The sequence below is a fragment of the Solanum stenotomum genome, chromosome 11, assembly GCF_019186545.1.
Source record: "Solanum stenotomum isolate F172 chromosome 11, ASM1918654v1, whole genome shotgun sequence".
In the NCBI taxonomy this organism is placed as follows: domain Eukaryota; kingdom Viridiplantae; phylum Streptophyta; class Magnoliopsida; order Solanales; family Solanaceae; genus Solanum; species Solanum stenotomum.
The window spans coordinates 56,491,954-56,510,162 of record NC_064292.1 but is presented as its reverse complement, the minus strand read 5'-3'; the positions used below and the strand labels follow the sequence as shown (position 1 = coordinate 56,510,162).

Here is an 18,209-nt window from a genome sequence, read left to right as displayed (position 1 = left end):
ACAAAATCTTAAAATAATATACAAAGTATTTAAGCTTTTGTTTGTTTAAAAAATTTCACGTTTGTTTATTTTTTTCTCAAGCAGCTTTGAAAAGAAAAAATCTCTTTCGACAAATTAACAGAGCTTCTAGAAAAAACTCTAGTTTCTTCCACTTGTAAAATTGGCAAAATAATAATAACATATTTGATGTAATTTCAAAAATAAAATATAGATAAAGTAATGTGTATATACGTGAATCCTACTATTCTATTTTTTGAGGCAGATTCAAAACTTCAAAATAAAAAATCAACATAGACTTTTAGAATTCCATACAACCATTTTCAAAATATTGACATTTCTAAGATTATCATGACCGTGATTTAGAAAACTCAATTTTCTACTCTCTTTTTTTAATTAGCTTGAAAAGAATAACATGATAGGCTAAATTTTTGCTATTTGTGAAATTTACAACAGAGTCGAACCATAAGGATCTATTAAACGCAACTTTATCCTGCAAATTTAGAACAGAGTCGAACCATAAGAATCTATTAAATGTAAACTTTACCTTACATTTTTTAAAGATGCTATTTAATATTATTGTGTGATAATGCTGTTTTCCTATATCACCACTTGGAACTTTCCATTTCACTCTATTAAATTCTTTAAAAGAATAAAATGGAAGTGTATGGGGATATCCAATATAAATGTCCTTTTAATCAAGAACAGTTGTGTCTATTCCCATCCCACCATTCCTTTGCTTTACATCAAGTCTGTGCATATCTCCTTTTTCTTTCTTGTCGAAGGTTTTGAATTCGAGTTCTACAAATAAAATTATGACAAATAAAGTCGTGTTTTTAAGTGAGAGGGCTGAAAAGAAAGCTCAACCTATAGAGAGAGGAAGGTCATTCAAAACCTATCATGGCTCCAGAACGAAGGGTTTTGTTCTATGTTATGTTCGATAACTCTATTGGGCCCCTTGACTAGTCTAAATTTGTGTCACAGAAGGTCTATTAGAAGAAAAATGTTCTCTACTAAGATTTTTTTCATACTCAAGGCTCGGAATCAAATTTTTAATTATATAAAAGTGAAATGATCTTATTCATCCACTATAATCCTTCGTGGTGGCCGGAAGCACTAAACCTCCTCATAACAACATTTTTGTAACATTTAAATTTAAATTAATCGAATCAATGAATTCTGAACACTGAATGATTAAATGAAAAGAAGAGAGTGGAGGTATATGGAGTTTTTGAGCCCACTTGCTTGAAGGTCACATGAATACTCTAGAGTTTGGCCACTCATTTTGGGCCTTATAACCACCTATCTCCAAACACATCTATTTAATCAATCCATCTTTTTTCTTTCATTTCATTATTACAATCTTTGAATTTGAAATTAAAATGAAAGAGGTCCTTTTCAACTAAATTAGCTAGAAAAGTCCTTAGATTTATTGCATTGTCATCTGGCTACTAACTTTTCTAGTGAGGATATGCTATCGAATATTGACTTTGCTTTGTGTTTCTTGTAATGCCTTTTTTAATCATTATCAATGGTGTTGTTCAGGCCAGTTTGCATTTATCTTGACTAATTTGACGAGATATTTGTCATCTCTAATCAACAACAAGATGAATAAAGATCCCTAAGTTGCATTGTTCGACTTATTTCCATTTCATAAATTTGACATTGTTGATCTTAACTTTATAAAATCTGCTTTTCTGGATATCATAGTCCCATTTAATCTCACTTTAATACTTTCTTTTGTAGAGTTGATGGTAAAAATATATCTAAATTCTCACATTTTTGTGAATTTTATTTCTCAACTATCCATTGTTTCATTACATATCTAAATTATCACCTTCTTTTTTTTTGTATTAAAACACACCTCGATATTGAGTTGATCTACACGTGTCTATCTATTAGGAACAAATAGTTGGTCAATTCATCATCAAGATATATTTTAAGATAATTTAGATACGCAAAAGAAATACTAGATAGCTAAGATATGATTTTCTCGAGAGAAAAAAAAATAGTTTTTTTTAGTCATAAACCTTTTCTTTTCTGCTAGCTAAACTTGCAATGCTTCTATTTTATGTTGAGTGATTGACAAGTCAACAATAACGTCCAACTGACTCAATGTCGATTTAGACTCCAAATTGAAAACTTTGTCCAAAACAAAACAGATAAGCAAACACCATATTTCTTAATTACCAGAAAATTCAAACAAATAACCCTACAAATTGACTAGTTAGCATTTTTTTCTCCGTGGATTTAGGATGGATTCAACTGAATTTATTGCTTCCGTTCAGTTAAAGTATAGAAAAAATGCAGTAGGTTGACAGTAAACGTACGACTAAAGTTTACGATACATATACAAAAGAGGACACATTGCAATAATCGGCTGGAAAACAGTACAAAAGTAACTAATAACATGATTAATCCTCACAATACATATATAGATCTTGAACAACATATACAAAAACGTTAAAAACGTATACATATATCATAAGATCACGTTGATAATGTTTATTCTCCACAAATTTAAGATAAGTTTTGCGATTCCAACTGAAATAGTTGTTTGGATAAAGGAAGGAGAAGTTCTAGTAGGCTTAATTAAACTCAACGTGAAATGATCCAATTTCATAACGAATCCTCATGATACAAATCTCAAAAAATATATACATATACAGTACAAAAACATCAAAATATGTTCTAGATAATTGCTTTTATCCAAGAGGAGGAAATTTTCGCTCTAACGCCAGCGTAAAACTAGTCAATATTAGAAGGAATCCTCATAATACATATCACACATACAAATGTATACATATCATACCATGCTCACATTGATCATATTTATTCTAAATCCACATACTCAAGATCTTAAATTCACCTAATTTATAACTAATACATATCTCGAACAATATATATATATACAAAAACATTAATAGATATATATACACATAAAATCACGTTTATTCTGAATCCACTAACTCAAGATCTTAAATTTATATAACCAAATACATATCTCAACAATACATACATATACAAAAACATTAAAACATAACACATATATTATTATAACATGACGTTTATTTTGAATCCACTGACTCAAAATCCTTAATCATAATTCATAACCAACACTTACATTTGTTTGAAGGAAGTAAGTTTCTTAATTTTCTCCCATGGCTTATCCCATACAACCACCAAATATTTACGAACATGACCTCCATCTTTAGCGTTAATTACAAGTCGATAATTTATTCCGGCAACGACTTGACTTTCTCCTTTAGTAATACTTTGAAATTCCAATTTTGTCCCTGCCTCTTTATTGTGCTCATTCACCGCGAATTGTCCTATCGCAACCACTTCAGGGGTATTTACGTCATTTAACGGGGTCCAACCACCAACTGCACCACCCAATGCGGCGGAGAAATAGAAGAAAATTGAAGAAATTAAGATAATTGACAGAGTCAAGGAGAAAACAGAAAATAATTTGATGGTCATTTTTTATTTTTATTTTTGAGAATGAAAAATGAAGAAAAATTCAAGAGAAAAGTGGGGTTTTGTAATTTAATGGCTGCACTTATTTAAAGGAAAGTGTTAGGTAAAGTGGAGAACCGACAGTCATATATTCATATTCACTAAAGTTTTAAATTATTGTCATGGAAGTATTGTTGTTACGTTTAAGGACCGTGCAGTAGATGGTATCTCATAAAAAAAAGGAGAAAAAGAATAAGAATATTAACACTTTATTTGGATGATTATTACGTATTATTTCATAATGTATTGTATTGTATTGTTTTAATAAATATAATATTTGGATAGTTTGTATTGTTCTTCATCGTTACATATTGTCACACATACACAATTTGAATGATAATCTTACAAGAGAAAGTAGAGGATGGAGACAAAGTTACTATAGAAAAAGTAGGATAAAAGATAAAATAGATCAATTATTAAATAATAAGTAAAGACTGATGCAATCACACTAAATTAGTCGTTACACAAAATAAGTTTTTTCATCGTTACCTATCAATGAATTTAAACGATACAATACAGTAAAATTTACGTAACAATCAAAATAAATATTATATTTAAACTAATAATACAATACAATAGCATGGGTAACAACCATTGGGATTGACTTCTCCTATCAACATTATTCTAGTCGAACTTGTTGCAGCGAATTTATCTAGATTCTCTCTTTCTCTTTTTTTTTTTTTAATTATTATTATTAAAAAACATCTAAATTTTTGTTGGTCCGATTAATTTGGATATCAGATAAAGGAGAAGTGTTTCCTCATTGTCTGTTTTATTTTTAATTATTATTATTATTATTATTATTATTATTATTATTTAAAACATCTAAATTCTCCATTTTTCATCAATTTTTGGGTCCTTAATGGGCTACCAATCACCAAGTGGGCTTGGGCCATCATTTGCTGCAACACCATGGCCCAAGATTGAAGCAATTACTACTATTGAAAGAGTAACAAGAATAAAGAATTGAAATTGAAAGACTTTTTTCTTTTAAGAAGAATTTGTTACTAATTGAAAGCAAATTTGGTCAGAACTTAGAAGCATATAAACAATTAGGAAGACAAAGGGCAAGAAAGTAACACAAAATGTAATGCTAAATTTGAGTTATTTATATATATATTTTTTGAATAATAGATACTTTTAAATACTCATACATTTAACTCTATAGCAAGAGATGGTCGATAAAGGAAATGAGTTTTTTAACATTATTCTTACGATTTTTGTAAAAAACCACCGTAAAATCATATAATTCATCGAATTTTGTGCCAACAATATCTAGACTATAAATAATGTCATCATTAACAATTTTATATTTTCCATCCGTCACTTCCAAAAATTCATAGGCATTGCTTTATTTTTTTGTTTTCCGCATTTACTGTAAATTCTGCAATGTCGATTCCTTTAGGATCATTTGTATCTCTTACATGCTCCCAATCATCAAGTGACGGGGACAAAGCTAAAGTATTTGATACACGATCAAACGAATCCAATAACTTTCTATAGTTTATTTGCTACAAATTTTGTAAAAGTTATCACTTGAGAATCCGATAGAGTGAAACCGTTTACTGAATTTATTGCATTTAAGAATGTAGCAAGTAGGAGATTATAATCTTATTTGTTTTTATTGTTTTCCTTTATAGGAGATTATGTAATAAATATTGAGATTTTTGTAAACTAATAAGAATATATTGAAACATCTAGTTGGGCCTATGTTCGTGGATTCTCAATTGTTTGGGCTTAAAATTTAGGGTTACTTATCGAAATTCCACTAGTTTAGGAGCTTATTATTTTGATTCACGCTAGTTTGCAATATTATGGATCTTACTTGATTTTAGACTTCGGATACATTTATATGGCACGTCCAGATACGTCTAAATTCATGTGGGTCAAAATTAGGTGTAATTGATATAGATACAATATATACAAGTATATTCGCATGTATCTAGCCCTCTCACCTCTCTCTTATCTCACTCTCCTCTCTCGCTATATCTGGTATCCCAAATACATGTATCCAGTGTATTTATACATACATGATTTTAAGATGGTTTATGGATATCATGAAAAAAAAGGGAAAATTCAATTACACATAATTAACATAGACAAAATAGTATATAAGTAACATAAAATAAAATGCTAACTTTGAGTTGTTTATTCGAAAAATATATTCTTCAAATAATATCTAATTGTTGATACCTTTACGTTTTATCCAAGTGATGGAAATGAGTTTTCTAACATTATCTTTAGAATTTTCAAAAACAATCGTTTTATATTCACTCTCTTCATCGAAATCTATAGCAACAATTGTCAATTCATAAGTGGTACCATTGTTATCAACTCGAAATCTTCCATTCAACACACTCTCAAGTCTTAATTGAACATCTGGTGATATGATATTTTCACTATTTACTGCAAATTTTGCTATGTCCACCACTTTAGGATCTTTTGGATCTTTTATGAGCTGCCAATCACCATTTGATAGAGACGGATCTAGAGTATTCAATACATTTTCAAATGAATTCAGTAACTTTTGATTATCGATTAGAGTAAAAGCATGACAGAAGGTGGAAGCAATTACTATCATCATTGAAAGAGTCAAAATAGAATTTGATTTAAAAGCCATTTTTCTTTGAGAAGAATTTGATATTTGAGTGCTTAACACTAATTAATGAGGATATTATTTATAGAAAAATTTGAAAGCTAATTTGGTAAGAAGAATATGAAGAATTAAGTAAGATGATAAATTAATTACTTTAAAGGTAATGTACTAATAGTTATTAGATATTTCTTTCTTTATGGTTGACGATAAATTATTTAACTATAAATAGTCAAAGGAAATTAATTTCAAATAACACATGTGATTTAAAAGTAATTAGAATTTTACTATTATTGCTTTCCTTTATAGGAGATTATGTAAGAATATTGAGATTTTTTTGTAAACTATAATAAGAATATATCGAAACATATAGTTGGGCCTATGCTCATGGATTCTCAAATTTTGGGCTTAAAAATTTAGGGTAACTTACCAAATATCTACTAATTTAGGAGCTAATTATTTAGATTCACACTAGTTTACAATACTATGGATTTTACCTGATTTTAGACTTCGATTGGTGCGTCCACATACGTCTAGATACATGTTGGTCACAATTAGATGTAATTGATATAGATATATCATATACAAGTAGATTCACATGTATCTGACCCTCTCGTCTCTCTCTTATCTCACTCTCCTCTCTCTCTGTATCTGGTATTCTAAATACATGTATCTAGTGTGATTTACAGGTATCTGGAGATCTCACTCACCTCCCTCCTATCTCACTCGCCTCTCTCCCTATTTTAGGGTATATGGTAGCAAAAATACAATTAATATAGATAAAAGAGAGAGTAACAAAAAATGAAATGTTAAATTGGGTTTTTTCATTCAAAAATATATTTTGATATACTAGGCACTTGCAAATGCTCATACACTTTAGGTTTTAAGCAAAAAATTAATCAAAGGAAATAAGTTTTCTAATANCGCTCCATAGCAAACATATATATGTATAATTCTCTATACATATACAATTAAAAGCTGTCTATTTCGCTATACATATATACAAAAAGAGCAATTGTATAATTCGTTGGCTCCTCTTCAGAATTATATAATTTCATTATACAAACATAAAACTGGGCAGGGGAATATTTTTATTGTATAATTATAAGTGTATAGGACGAATATATATGTATTTGCATGTGTATATACAATTTTCTCTCGCTTTATACAAACAGAAACGCAATTTATACACTTCTGTTGTATAAAACGAGAAAGAGAGAAAGGCACAAGAAAACTGGGCAGGAGAATATTTTTATTGTATAATTATAAGTGTATAGGACGAATATATATGTATTTGCATGTGTATATACAATTTTCTCTCGCTTTATACAAACAGAAACGCAATTTATACACTTCTGTGTATAAAGCGAGAGAGAAGAACACAGAGGGAGTGAGCGAGAGAGGAGAGTGGCGAGCGAGAGTTTGAGGGAGAGAGACGCTAGCAAACAGTTTGCTACAGGACACAATTAAATCAAAGTGTGGTTATACCATTTAATTTGAATTATTAGTTTGCCATTATATACAATTTTCCCTAATAAGAATATATTGAAACATATAGTTGGGCCTATGCTCATGGATTCTCAATTTTATGGGCTTAAAAATTTAGGGTAGCTTATCAAATATCTACTAATTTAGGAGCTAATTATTTAGAATCGCGCTAGTTTGCAATATTATGGATTTTACCTGATTTTAGACTTCGATTGGCACGTCCGCATACGTCTAGATACATGTATCTTGGATACATGTCGGTCAAAATTAGGTGTAATTGATATAGATACATCATATACAAGTAGATTCACATTTATCTGACCCTCTCGTCTCTCTCTTATCTCACTCTCCTCTCTCCCTGTATCTGGTATTCTAAATACATGTATCTAGTGTGATTCACATGTATATGGAGATCTCGCTCACCTCCCTCCTATCTCACTCGCCTCTCTCCCTATTTTAGGGTATATGGTAGCAAAAATACAATTAATATAGACAAAAGAGTAAGTAACATAAAATGAAATGTTAAATTGGGTTTTTTCATTCAAAAATATTTTTTGATATAATAGTCACTTGTAAATGCTCATACACTTTAGGTTTTAAGCAAAAAATTAATCAAAGGAAATAAGTTTTCTAATACTATCCTTAGAATTCTCAAAAACAACAATTTCATAAACATTTACTTCATCGAATTCCATGGCGACAATTGTCAAGTCATAAGTGGTGCCATTATTATCAACTTTAATTCTTCCATCCGATAAACTCTGAAATTCCAATCCAATATTTTCTGATTGCATATTTTCTGTATTTATTGCAAATTTTGCAATGTCCACCAATGTAGGATTGTTTATATCATTTATTGATATGGACTGCCAATCACCATGTAACTTTTGATCATCGGCAAAAACATGACAGAAGGTGAAAGCAAATAATACCATATTCAAAAAAAGAAAATTTGATCGAAACGCCATTTTTCTTTTAATAAGAATTTGATATTTGAGTACTTAACACTAATTTGTGAGGATGTTATTTATAGAGAATTTGGTTACAAGTATATGAAGAATTAGGTAGGTAAGATAATAGGTTATGTTTTCTATATGGTTGACTATAAATTAACTTAACTAAAAATAGTCAAAGGAAAAATAGTAATAATAATAATAATACATGTGATTTTGAAAGTAATTACAATTTTACTAATTAATGAAGATTTGCTACCAAACTAGTAAATACTTTTCTATTTTATTTGAATTGACATTATCACATATTTTTCGGAAAAATTACTTAAATACACAATTTATTTTATCATATTTTAAAAAAATTCTTATTATTTAAAAAAATTATAAATATCCCTACTCTCTTCTATATTCGGATACAACCTTATGCGATATATCAATCGGATACATCACTTTACGCAATGTATTGGTCAAATACATCACTTTAGCGATGTTTCGGAACGTATGTGATGTATCACGTTGAGTGATGTATCCACAAATGAGATGGGATGTATTAGGATGTTTTGGGATATATCCGAATTAGAGGTAATTAGACTATGATTTCTTCAGGGTTGGCAATACATTATATATCTAACTAAATATATAGTCTATGAAAAAAAAAAGAATTATTTTAAAAAATACAGGTGATTTGGAAATAATTAATTAGGGAAGATTTGCTACAATGCTAATTGCTAATATTTTCTATTTCATTTGATATGATATTACCACATACATTAATTAATGTTATCATATTTTTTTAACCATAAAAAGACATTAACTCTACATGGAGAAAAAAGAAGAAGAAAATCTTCTTACCTTGAGTTTATGCCCCAATATTGTTTTAAAATGATAAATCTAAATAAAAAAAAATAAAGAATGATATTGTGATGATGATCTTAACTTCTTCTTTTTTTAACTTCTTCATTATCAATTTCATTAATTAATATAGTAAAGGCTCTCAAAAGGACTATAATGCTTGTAATTCATCAAAAGAATTATATTGGCAAATGAGTGTTGACACAAATACAATACTCTTAATTAAATATTACAATTTGGATAATTTTCGTCTCATTTCAAAGTTGAACAAGACGATAAATTGGATTAATTTTCATTAAAAAATATAATATATTTTGATATAATAAGCACTTCTTCTAAAATGTTCATACACTTTAGGCTTTAAGCAAAAGAAATAAGTGTTCTAACCTTGTCCTTAGAATTCTCAAAAACAACTAAGTCATACGAATTTATTTGATTGAATGATATTGCAACAATTCTCAATTCATAAGTGGTGCCATCATTATCAACTTTATATATTCCATCCGATATACCCAGAAATGACAATCCAGAGTCTTTTGGTAGTTTTGTTTGTGTATTTACCGCAAATTTTGCAATCTCCACATATTTAGGATCTTTTAAATCATTTGTTGGTATGCATTGCCAATCACCATGTTGACACGAATCATCATAATCATCTGCATGACAGAAGGTGAAAGCAACTACTATCATCAAAAGAAAAAAATTGAATCGAAACGTCATATTATTGGAGTAGTTTAACACTAATTGGTGAGGATATTAATATTTATAGAGAATTTGGTTACAAGTATATAGGTTAATTACCTTAGAGATAATTAGGCTATGTTTGACTATAAATTACTTAACTATAAATAGTCGAACGAAAAAAGAATTCGTTTCAAATAATACATGTGTGATTTGGAAGTAATTACGATTTCACTAATTAATGAAGATTTGCTACCATAATTTGAGTTGTTTATTTAAAAATATATTATTCAAATAATGATACTTCTAAATGCTCATACACTTAAAAGTCTTCTATGGCCAGCCAATCACCACTATGTGACGGTAACGGAACTAGAATATTCAGTAACTTGTAATTTTTATTTGTTGTTAAAACATGACAGTAGGTGGAAGTAATTAACTATTATCATTTAAGAAATCACAAAAGTAGGAGAATCAAATTTTAAAAGCCATTTTTCTTTTCAGATGAATTTGATAAAGACTAATTTGGTGAGGGAATTGTTTATATGGAGATTTGAAAGCAAGTCTGATTAGAGGTAATTAGACTATGATTTCTATATGGTTGGCAATAAATTATATATGTAACTAAATAGTCTAGGAAAAAAGAATTATTTTAAATAATAAATGTGATTTGGAAATAATTAATTAGGGAGGATTTGCTACAATGCTAATTACTAATAAAAATTTTCTATTTGATTTGATATGATATTACCACATAAATTAGTTAATGTTATCATATTTTCTAACCATAGAAGGACAATAAGACTACATGGAAAAAATAAAAAGGAAATCTTCTTACCTTGAGTTTATGCCCAAATATTGTTTTAAAATAATAAATCTAAATAAAAAGGAAAAAAAAAATAAAGAATGATATTGTGATGATCTTCACTTTTTTTTAAGACACATATTAAAAGATACTTGAACATAATTCAATATCTTCATTATCAATTTCATTAATTAATATAGTAAAGGCCCCTCAAAAGGACTATAATGCTTGTATACAACCACATGTTTTTCACCTAAAAAATATGGTTGTAGTTTTGAGCAAAATCAAAAGAATTAAATTGGCAAATGAGTGTTGACACAAATATAAAACTCTTAAAATATTGCAATTCCTATAGTTTTCGTCTTATTTCAAAGTTGAACAAGATGATAAATACTTTTTCACATGATTTGTGAAAGAAATGAGTTTTCTAATATTGTTTTTGGGGTCATCGAAAACAATTATTGTACTATTTTACAATGACTTAAGATAATAGAATCTCTAAAAATTCTTATCATTTGAATTAATTACAAAAAATCCTCTTTTCCTTCTCTCTCTTATCATCCGGCTACATGCATTACTTCACATATATCAAGATATATTACAACTTTATTTGTGTACAATGTATTTGGCACAAATATTATTGTTAATACATTACTCAATCATTTCAAACCTAAATCAGTATGAATATATGGTTTATAGTTATGTATTTGATACATAACTCATATATATGATACATAACCTATGTATCGTTTGCTATATATCGGGTGAATGAACAATGTATCCGCGAGTTCTGAAAAATCTGGAATTATTATAATTTAAAAAACTTTCGAAATAAGATGTAATTAACACCCAAATTGTTGGGGTTTCTGTACTTTATATTTTTTTATTTATTTTGTGTGTGTTTTTACAAGAGAATAGAGATTATCTAATTGGGCCTAGCTTAGAAGTCCTATAAAGCCCAAGCATTTGAGATTTTATGAAAGCCCAATTAGTTGCCTCAATAATGTTTATATTAGTCTAGTGAATATACAATCTAAAGAAATAAATCATTAAAACAGACAAACAGTATAAAATTATGTTCACACCGGTCAACAAAAATTAAGTCACATTTTGAATATGAAACAAAACTACAATCTCATTAATAAATAGAAACAAATCTAATTATACCTCTTAATTAAAGCAACCAATTTATCAATAAATAAAAAAATCTAATTGCACCTCGAAATTTCCTATAAATAATACCCTCACCAAATTAGTGTTGAACACTCCACTATCAAATATGTCTTTCAAACTAAATTCCATCCTTTTTATTACTCTTTCGACGATAGCAATTGCTTCCACCTTCTGTCTTGCAACAAATGACGATCAAAAGTTCCCTAAACAACAAGGTATTTGGACGGACTTGGATCCAAATGATCCTAATGTCGTGGACGTTGCGAAATTCGCGGTGAAGGAGGCAACTAAGAGAGCTAAAGGTGAAAGAGTATTTACGTATGTGAATGTGAATCAAGCATCCGTTACTCATTTTGATGAATTTGATAACACTTATGATCTTCTTGTTGAGGCCACAGAAACAAAATCTGGTGTCACTAAGGAATATATGGCATTTGCTGAAGAAAGTTTGGATAAACAACATAAAGTCCATAAAAGATATCTATTGAGCTTTAATCCAACTTCTTAAAATTATCCTAAGTGTATGGTTTAGAAATCTATAATCTTCAATAAACATTTTATATTATCTATGTTATGTATGTGTGGTTGATTTTTTTTTTTAATGATATACATAACAAAACATTGATTTATATTTTAATGATATATATGGATGGATGGACAAAAACAATCTTATTCTATTTTAATGATTTATTTCTTTAGATTATATAAATATAAATAATTTGATATTTACTAGACTGATATGAACATATTGAGAAATCTAATTGGGCCTATTTCATGGAGTCCCAAATGTTTGGGCTTATAAATTATGAAGTATTTGAGGAAGAAAATGAGTTTAATTAATAATCGATAGTGTTATGAGCTCAAATCACAACAATTAAATATTTCAATTGCAAAACTTAAATACGAAATTACATTTCATATTTCATATCTTAAAATATAAATTGAAAAAAGCTTATACAATAGATACAACTCAACAATAAAAAGAAAATAGGAAAAGAAGACCACCAATTGCAAAAATAGCACAATATCAAGATAATTGTACAAATATTTTTACATTGTCGATGCATATAACTGGCCTTGTGTATCCCTCTATATTTCCATCTTTAACAGAATTAAACTAGCCACACATATGCAAATAGTTTGTTGATACATTATTCACAGGTTTATCTGTTCCAAACACCATAGGTCCTGAAACCAAAAAAAAAAAAAGGTTAATTTTCACATATGATCACTAAATTTTATTCACTATAACGATAATTTGTTTACTAAAGTAATAAATATATACGTAATTATTTTTATCACTTTAAAATAACCTTAATGTTACTCTTTATACTTATAAAGTCCAAATCCTTAGAAAGCATGAGTCATTAGCTCGTGTTGACGTTGACTATGTCCCTAACTTTTATACTTAGTTAAAATATATATTAAAAAAAAGGGTGTGGGGGAGGGGGGGGGGGGACTAGTAAATGTGGATATTTAATGCTCCTTGTGTTTTACTTCATGTGACATATACCATTTAACTCGATAAATAATTTAAGAAGTAAGGAAAAAAAACGTTTGAAACATTTATAGGTGATTATAAAAGTTAAATAAATCGAAATGAAAACTAAGAAATTTGAAAGAAACTTTACCAAGGGTAGGCATCAAGAAGGATAGAGCAACAATCCCAGCAATTTTCAATGGAAGTCCAGTTTTAATCATGTCATTGATCTCAATATGTCCAGTAGTAAACCCTACAACATTTGAGGGCGTAGAGGTGGGAAGCAAAAAAGCAAACTGTGAACCAATTGCCCCCGGGATCATGAGTAAGAGGGGATGAATGTGCATAGTCTTCGCGATCTCAATGAGCAATGGGACAATAATGGTTGTGGTGGCATTGTTAGACGTGATGAACTCGGTTAGGGTCCCACTTATTAAACATACAGCTGGTGCGATGGCTAAGTAAGGCGCATTTTCCAAGAAATTTAGGGCTCTTGAGAGTACCTCAGCTAGACCACTTGACCTAAATCCATCAGCTATTGCAAAACCTGCCCCTAATAGAAGAATTATGTTCCATGGCAATTTCTTGCATTTGTTCCAATCCATTAATTTCTCCCCTGGTTGCTTCTTGTTTGGAATTATGAATAATAAGGTTGCCATCATCACCTAAAAAATTAAAAATTAAGATCAAACATCATCAACGACATATTCACCAGACATGTTTAAGATTAAAAGATTGAACGACATCCTAGTACATTCTATATATTTTTTAGTTTAAGATCACACAACTCAAAAGTCTTTTTTTATTTTCTTGAACTTCGTGTCAAATCAAATTAGACAAATAAAAAAAGTAATAAGTAATGATGTACAGTAGCTTATATCAACTGATAATACAATAAAATTTACTCATTAGGGTAAAATAACTTGTTTTTATTTTTTTTTCTTTCTCATTCGAACGATCTAATTAAATTTGAATTCGCACGTGACAGGTCGGTAGTACTTACACTAACAGTTCCATCACCAGCACGTCCACCAAAGAGGGATCCCCATCCAGGAATATCTTCAGTAATACTTCTTGTCATCCACAACATTATTAAAATCTGTAATAATTAATTAATAATATTAGTTTAATTAAACATTTAATCACAATTCATTATAATATAATAAAGGGCAGTTCGGAGCATAACAGTGGCACTCTGAGAACTGAGAAGCATAACATAGACCATCTATCCTAATACAATTATTAATAATTATTTTTATGACTCAAAATAATTTTATAGTTGCTCCAAGATTCTCGTTATCTTATTGACTCACCGAAAATACCGTCAAGATCATCTTTTCAGCAAAAGTCATGGGACCTACACATCACAAAAGCGGGGCCAAAAACATTAGAAGTTGTATAAAATAATTGCAAAAAAAGACTAATTTAATATCCATCAACATATATTATGGCAACAAGTGTAATGAAAAATGTGTGGTCAATGGAGAATATAATATGGTAGCTAGCCACAAACTTCAATTAATTGGAACACTTGTTGATTTGCAATTCCTTGTGGGAATCAAATACCTCTGATCTCTATGGTAGATGTCAAAAAAGAATAAACAATACTCTAAAAAAGAGCAAAAAAGAATACAACTTTCAATACGATAAGTAAAATAAAATCGTATCGAAGTCCTAACATTTAAATATAAAACACTCTCAAAATTGACCACAAAATAATGGGATATAAGTTAAGGATAATGGAAAAAGACATCTAACCATCAATTCTATTTTTGTAACAAAACAAAGTGATTGCGTAACTAATAACTTCTCTTATTTTTATTTTATATCATTAATTCCACTTCTATGAACAATTATCAATACATGATTTAACCACCTTTCGAAAGTCTTATGATCACACAAGTAGTATAACATCAATATGTGTAAGACCATAGATACTAAAATTACTCCTTTTTGAACTTCATGCTGAGACGTCAAGTCACATCACATATATGAATTAAAATTAAGAGATGTTATCTTCCTAAGTAATCTTATAACAAAAAAATACTTTTTAAAAATCCACACTAGTACTCAAAAATGAATTTTCGATAGAAGTTAAACTCTTAATAATTAGTTACTCCACGAAATAATTATGGTTTTAGAAGAAGTGATACCTAACAAATCAAGCTCCCTCTTCAAATGAGTTTTGTCCAAATAAGCAGAAAGTGCTCTACTTGATCCCTTCCTACAATAAAATAGGCAAAGAATAGCCCACAATGCCAAAAATATCACCAAAGCCAAAGGGAAAGCAAAAGATGACCAAGTGCTAAAACTTATAGCCTTTTCATGAGGAAAATAACTCTTCCACATTCCAATCAATATCAAGTTGACACCTGTCCCGGTCAACGTACTCATTCCACCAATCGACGCAGAGTATATCACCCCTAAAACAACCGCTTTGCAAAAATTGGTGACCAGATCATCGTCAGAGTTACTATTCTCTTGATTTCGATGGCCACTATTGGTGCGAGACGGCAGTCGCTGCAAGATTCCAGTGGCCACCGGCATCATCATCACTGTGGCTGCACAATTGTGCAGCCACATGCTGACGAAGAACGTGGTGGCGCAGATCCCGAGGAGGAGGAGTGGTGGGTTTAGTGGGTCCCCACAGAATAATAGTGTTATCTGCATAATTCATATGGCCCATTGCACGTTAAATTTTGACTTAAAACAATAATTTAACTACTTACTTGAAAAAAAGTATATATTGTGGACACGTAAGATAAAGAAGTAAATTATTGCGGACACGTAAGATATATATCTCTATCATAAAAGTTTTAAATTTCATAAGCAAAATTTCAAAATATAATAGAAGTATTACAAAAGTTTCACCCCTACCCACCACACAAATCTCTCCTATCAAAAGAATTAACAATATTTTTCACTTATTCTTTAATGATATCAAATCGATCGATCAATATTTAACTACTTAAACAAATCTTATTTATCATAAAGTTTCAGTGACATTTGAAACTCTATAGTAATAATTATTTTTCAAAGACAACAAGTTCTAGTTCTCTTCAAATTAAAGCAAAAATTGGACATGAACCTTAAAGAGAAGTTTTACACTTTTCTTCTCCTTATCCTAAGACTGACATACGACGATGTATATAACTTAAACTCTACTATTAACAAAAGTAATATTATATTTTTCGAGTAATCGAATTATAAAATCACAAAAAATAAGATTAAAAAAAAGTTAAAAAGAAATTAGAATTACTCACCTTTAATGCCAATCTTCTATGGATATTATAATGTTCAACAGCAAGTGCAAGTATAAAGCTTCCAAGTACAAGTGCAATAACATCATCCATGTACGACTGAGCAACCTCGTCGGACGATGAAATTCCGAACAACGGGAAGAGGAACAACGGTGACATGGAAGTTACCGGCATCGGCACCGCCTCCGATAACCACCACGTAAAAATCCATACAAGAACTCCCAACATATTTGCACTTGTTGTTGGAGCATTTTCCATTTTGACAAATAAGCAAATAAATATACATAGTAAAGGTCCTAAAATTGTGAATAAATTCTTTAATGTGAAAATTGATTGAATAAATGAATTCATGCTTTGTGACCTATGAATTGGAAGGAGTGGTGTTTTTTGGTCATTATTATTTGTTTCATGATCTCCATTCATTTTGGAAAAATAGAAAATTGGAGAGAGAAGATAAAATTGTTTTGAGATGAAAATGTTAATGAAGTAGTACTATGTATATATAGTTGTAAATGTGTTGTCTTTTCATGTTGGAATAAAAAAAGAAAAAAGAAGTAGGGTTGTTGTAGTATATGGTATATTGTGGAATTAATTGAGATACGTGTGAATATTGATCCTGATTTATTAAAAAGATTTTTTTTTATTATTTAAAAAAGTTGAATTCTTAAAAAAATCAAGAACCATACTTGTACAACAACTAAATTATGATATTTTTTAATGATTTTTCTCTTAATGATCATCTTTCCTAATGTGGTGTGTATATCCTCAACGCTGTGGGAAATAATTTAGTATGACTTACATAAATTCCATAGTGTAAGATCTAAAATACATCTTATTCCTAATCTTTTCTAATTTACAAAAATCCCTTAAAGAATCATCCATCCGGATACATCACCCATTACTAACCTAGTCAGTTGCACTTAATATGGAACCTAAATGTAAAATTAATTCTAATCCCCAAAATCACGTTACAGATTGTTATCAATCTATTCAAACTGTAGCAACTTCAAAGAATTGAAAATTCAAACTTTCATCTCCTTCATTTATGGTAATTTGATGCCATCATTATCAAATGGTTCAATTATACCATTTGTCCTGGTGTTCTGTTACTGATTTGACCGTTTCTTTTTATTGTTAGTTCAAACTCAGTTTGATGTAATTTTTTATATGAATATTTTTAAGATCATCAAGTTTTCTTGAATGAATTCTACTCTCTTAGTACATTTCAATGGTTGAATCAATCCTTATAGGCCTTTCCATCTCAATTTTTTTGTTTTTTCTTCTTCAATATTCTTATTTTCTCTCTGACTTGTGCTTAATATTTTCAAATCAAAGATACATATATATGATATATAATCCAAAGATGGAAAGAAGGGATAGAGAATTTCAAGGAGAAAGAGAAGCAAAT

The 18,209-nt window shown here is 29.4% G+C and overlaps 4 protein-coding genes across 5 annotated transcripts in view; 1 reads left to right on the top strand and 3 right to left on the bottom strand.

Moving 5' to 3' along the window:
- LOC125844882 (inositol monophosphatase 3) overlaps positions 1 to 18,209 on the bottom strand; it is a 113,890-nt gene that overhangs the window by 14,350 nt on the left and 81,331 nt on the right. The window lies entirely within an intron of this gene.
- LOC125844890 (cysteine proteinase inhibitor 1-like) lies at positions 2,978 to 3,546 on the bottom strand. The gene has a single exon (XM_049524251.1). The coding sequence runs from the start codon at positions 3,478 to 3,480 to the stop codon at positions 3,118 to 3,120; it is 363 nt and encodes a 120-aa protein (XP_049380208.1). The 5' UTR covers positions 3,481 to 3,546; the 3' UTR covers positions 2,978 to 3,117.
- LOC125844889 (uncharacterized) lies at positions 12,168 to 12,646 on the top strand. The gene has a single exon (XM_049524250.1). The coding sequence runs from the start codon at positions 12,168 to 12,170 to the stop codon at positions 12,567 to 12,569; it is 402 nt and encodes a 133-aa protein (XP_049380207.1). The 3' UTR covers positions 12,570 to 12,646.
- On the bottom strand, positions 12,914 to 17,280 carry LOC125844874 (tonoplast dicarboxylate transporter). Its single transcript, XM_049524232.1, has 6 exons — positions 16,805 to 17,280; positions 15,695 to 16,205; positions 14,855 to 14,898; positions 14,545 to 14,640; positions 13,693 to 14,206; positions 12,914 to 13,249 (listed from the first exon to the last, which is right to left on the bottom strand). Exons 1-6 carry the CDS (start codon positions 17,222 to 17,224, stop codon positions 13,179 to 13,181), a joined length of 1,656 nt encoding a protein of 551 aa, XP_049380189.1. The 5' UTR covers positions 17,225 to 17,280; the 3' UTR covers positions 12,914 to 13,178.

Coding starts and splice junctions, on each gene's coding strand:
- LOC125844890 (XM_049524251.1), bottom strand. CDS start 3,480: ATGACCATCAAATTATTTTCTGTTTTCTCCTTGACTCTGTCAATTATC.
- LOC125844889 (XM_049524250.1), top strand. CDS start 12,168: ATGTCTTTCAAACTAAATTCCATCCTTTTTATTACTCTTTCGACGATA.
- LOC125844874 (XM_049524232.1), bottom strand. CDS start 17,224: ATGAATGGAGATCATGAAACAAATAATAATGACCAAAAAACACCACTC. Junction 16,206..16,804: donor ATAGAAGATTGGCATTAAAG/GTGAGTAATTCT, acceptor TGAATTATGCAG/ATAACACTATTATTCTGTGG. Junction 14,641..14,854: donor TGATCTTGACGGTATTTTCG/GTGAGTCAATAA, acceptor TAATTATTACAG/ATTTTAATAATGTTGTGGAT.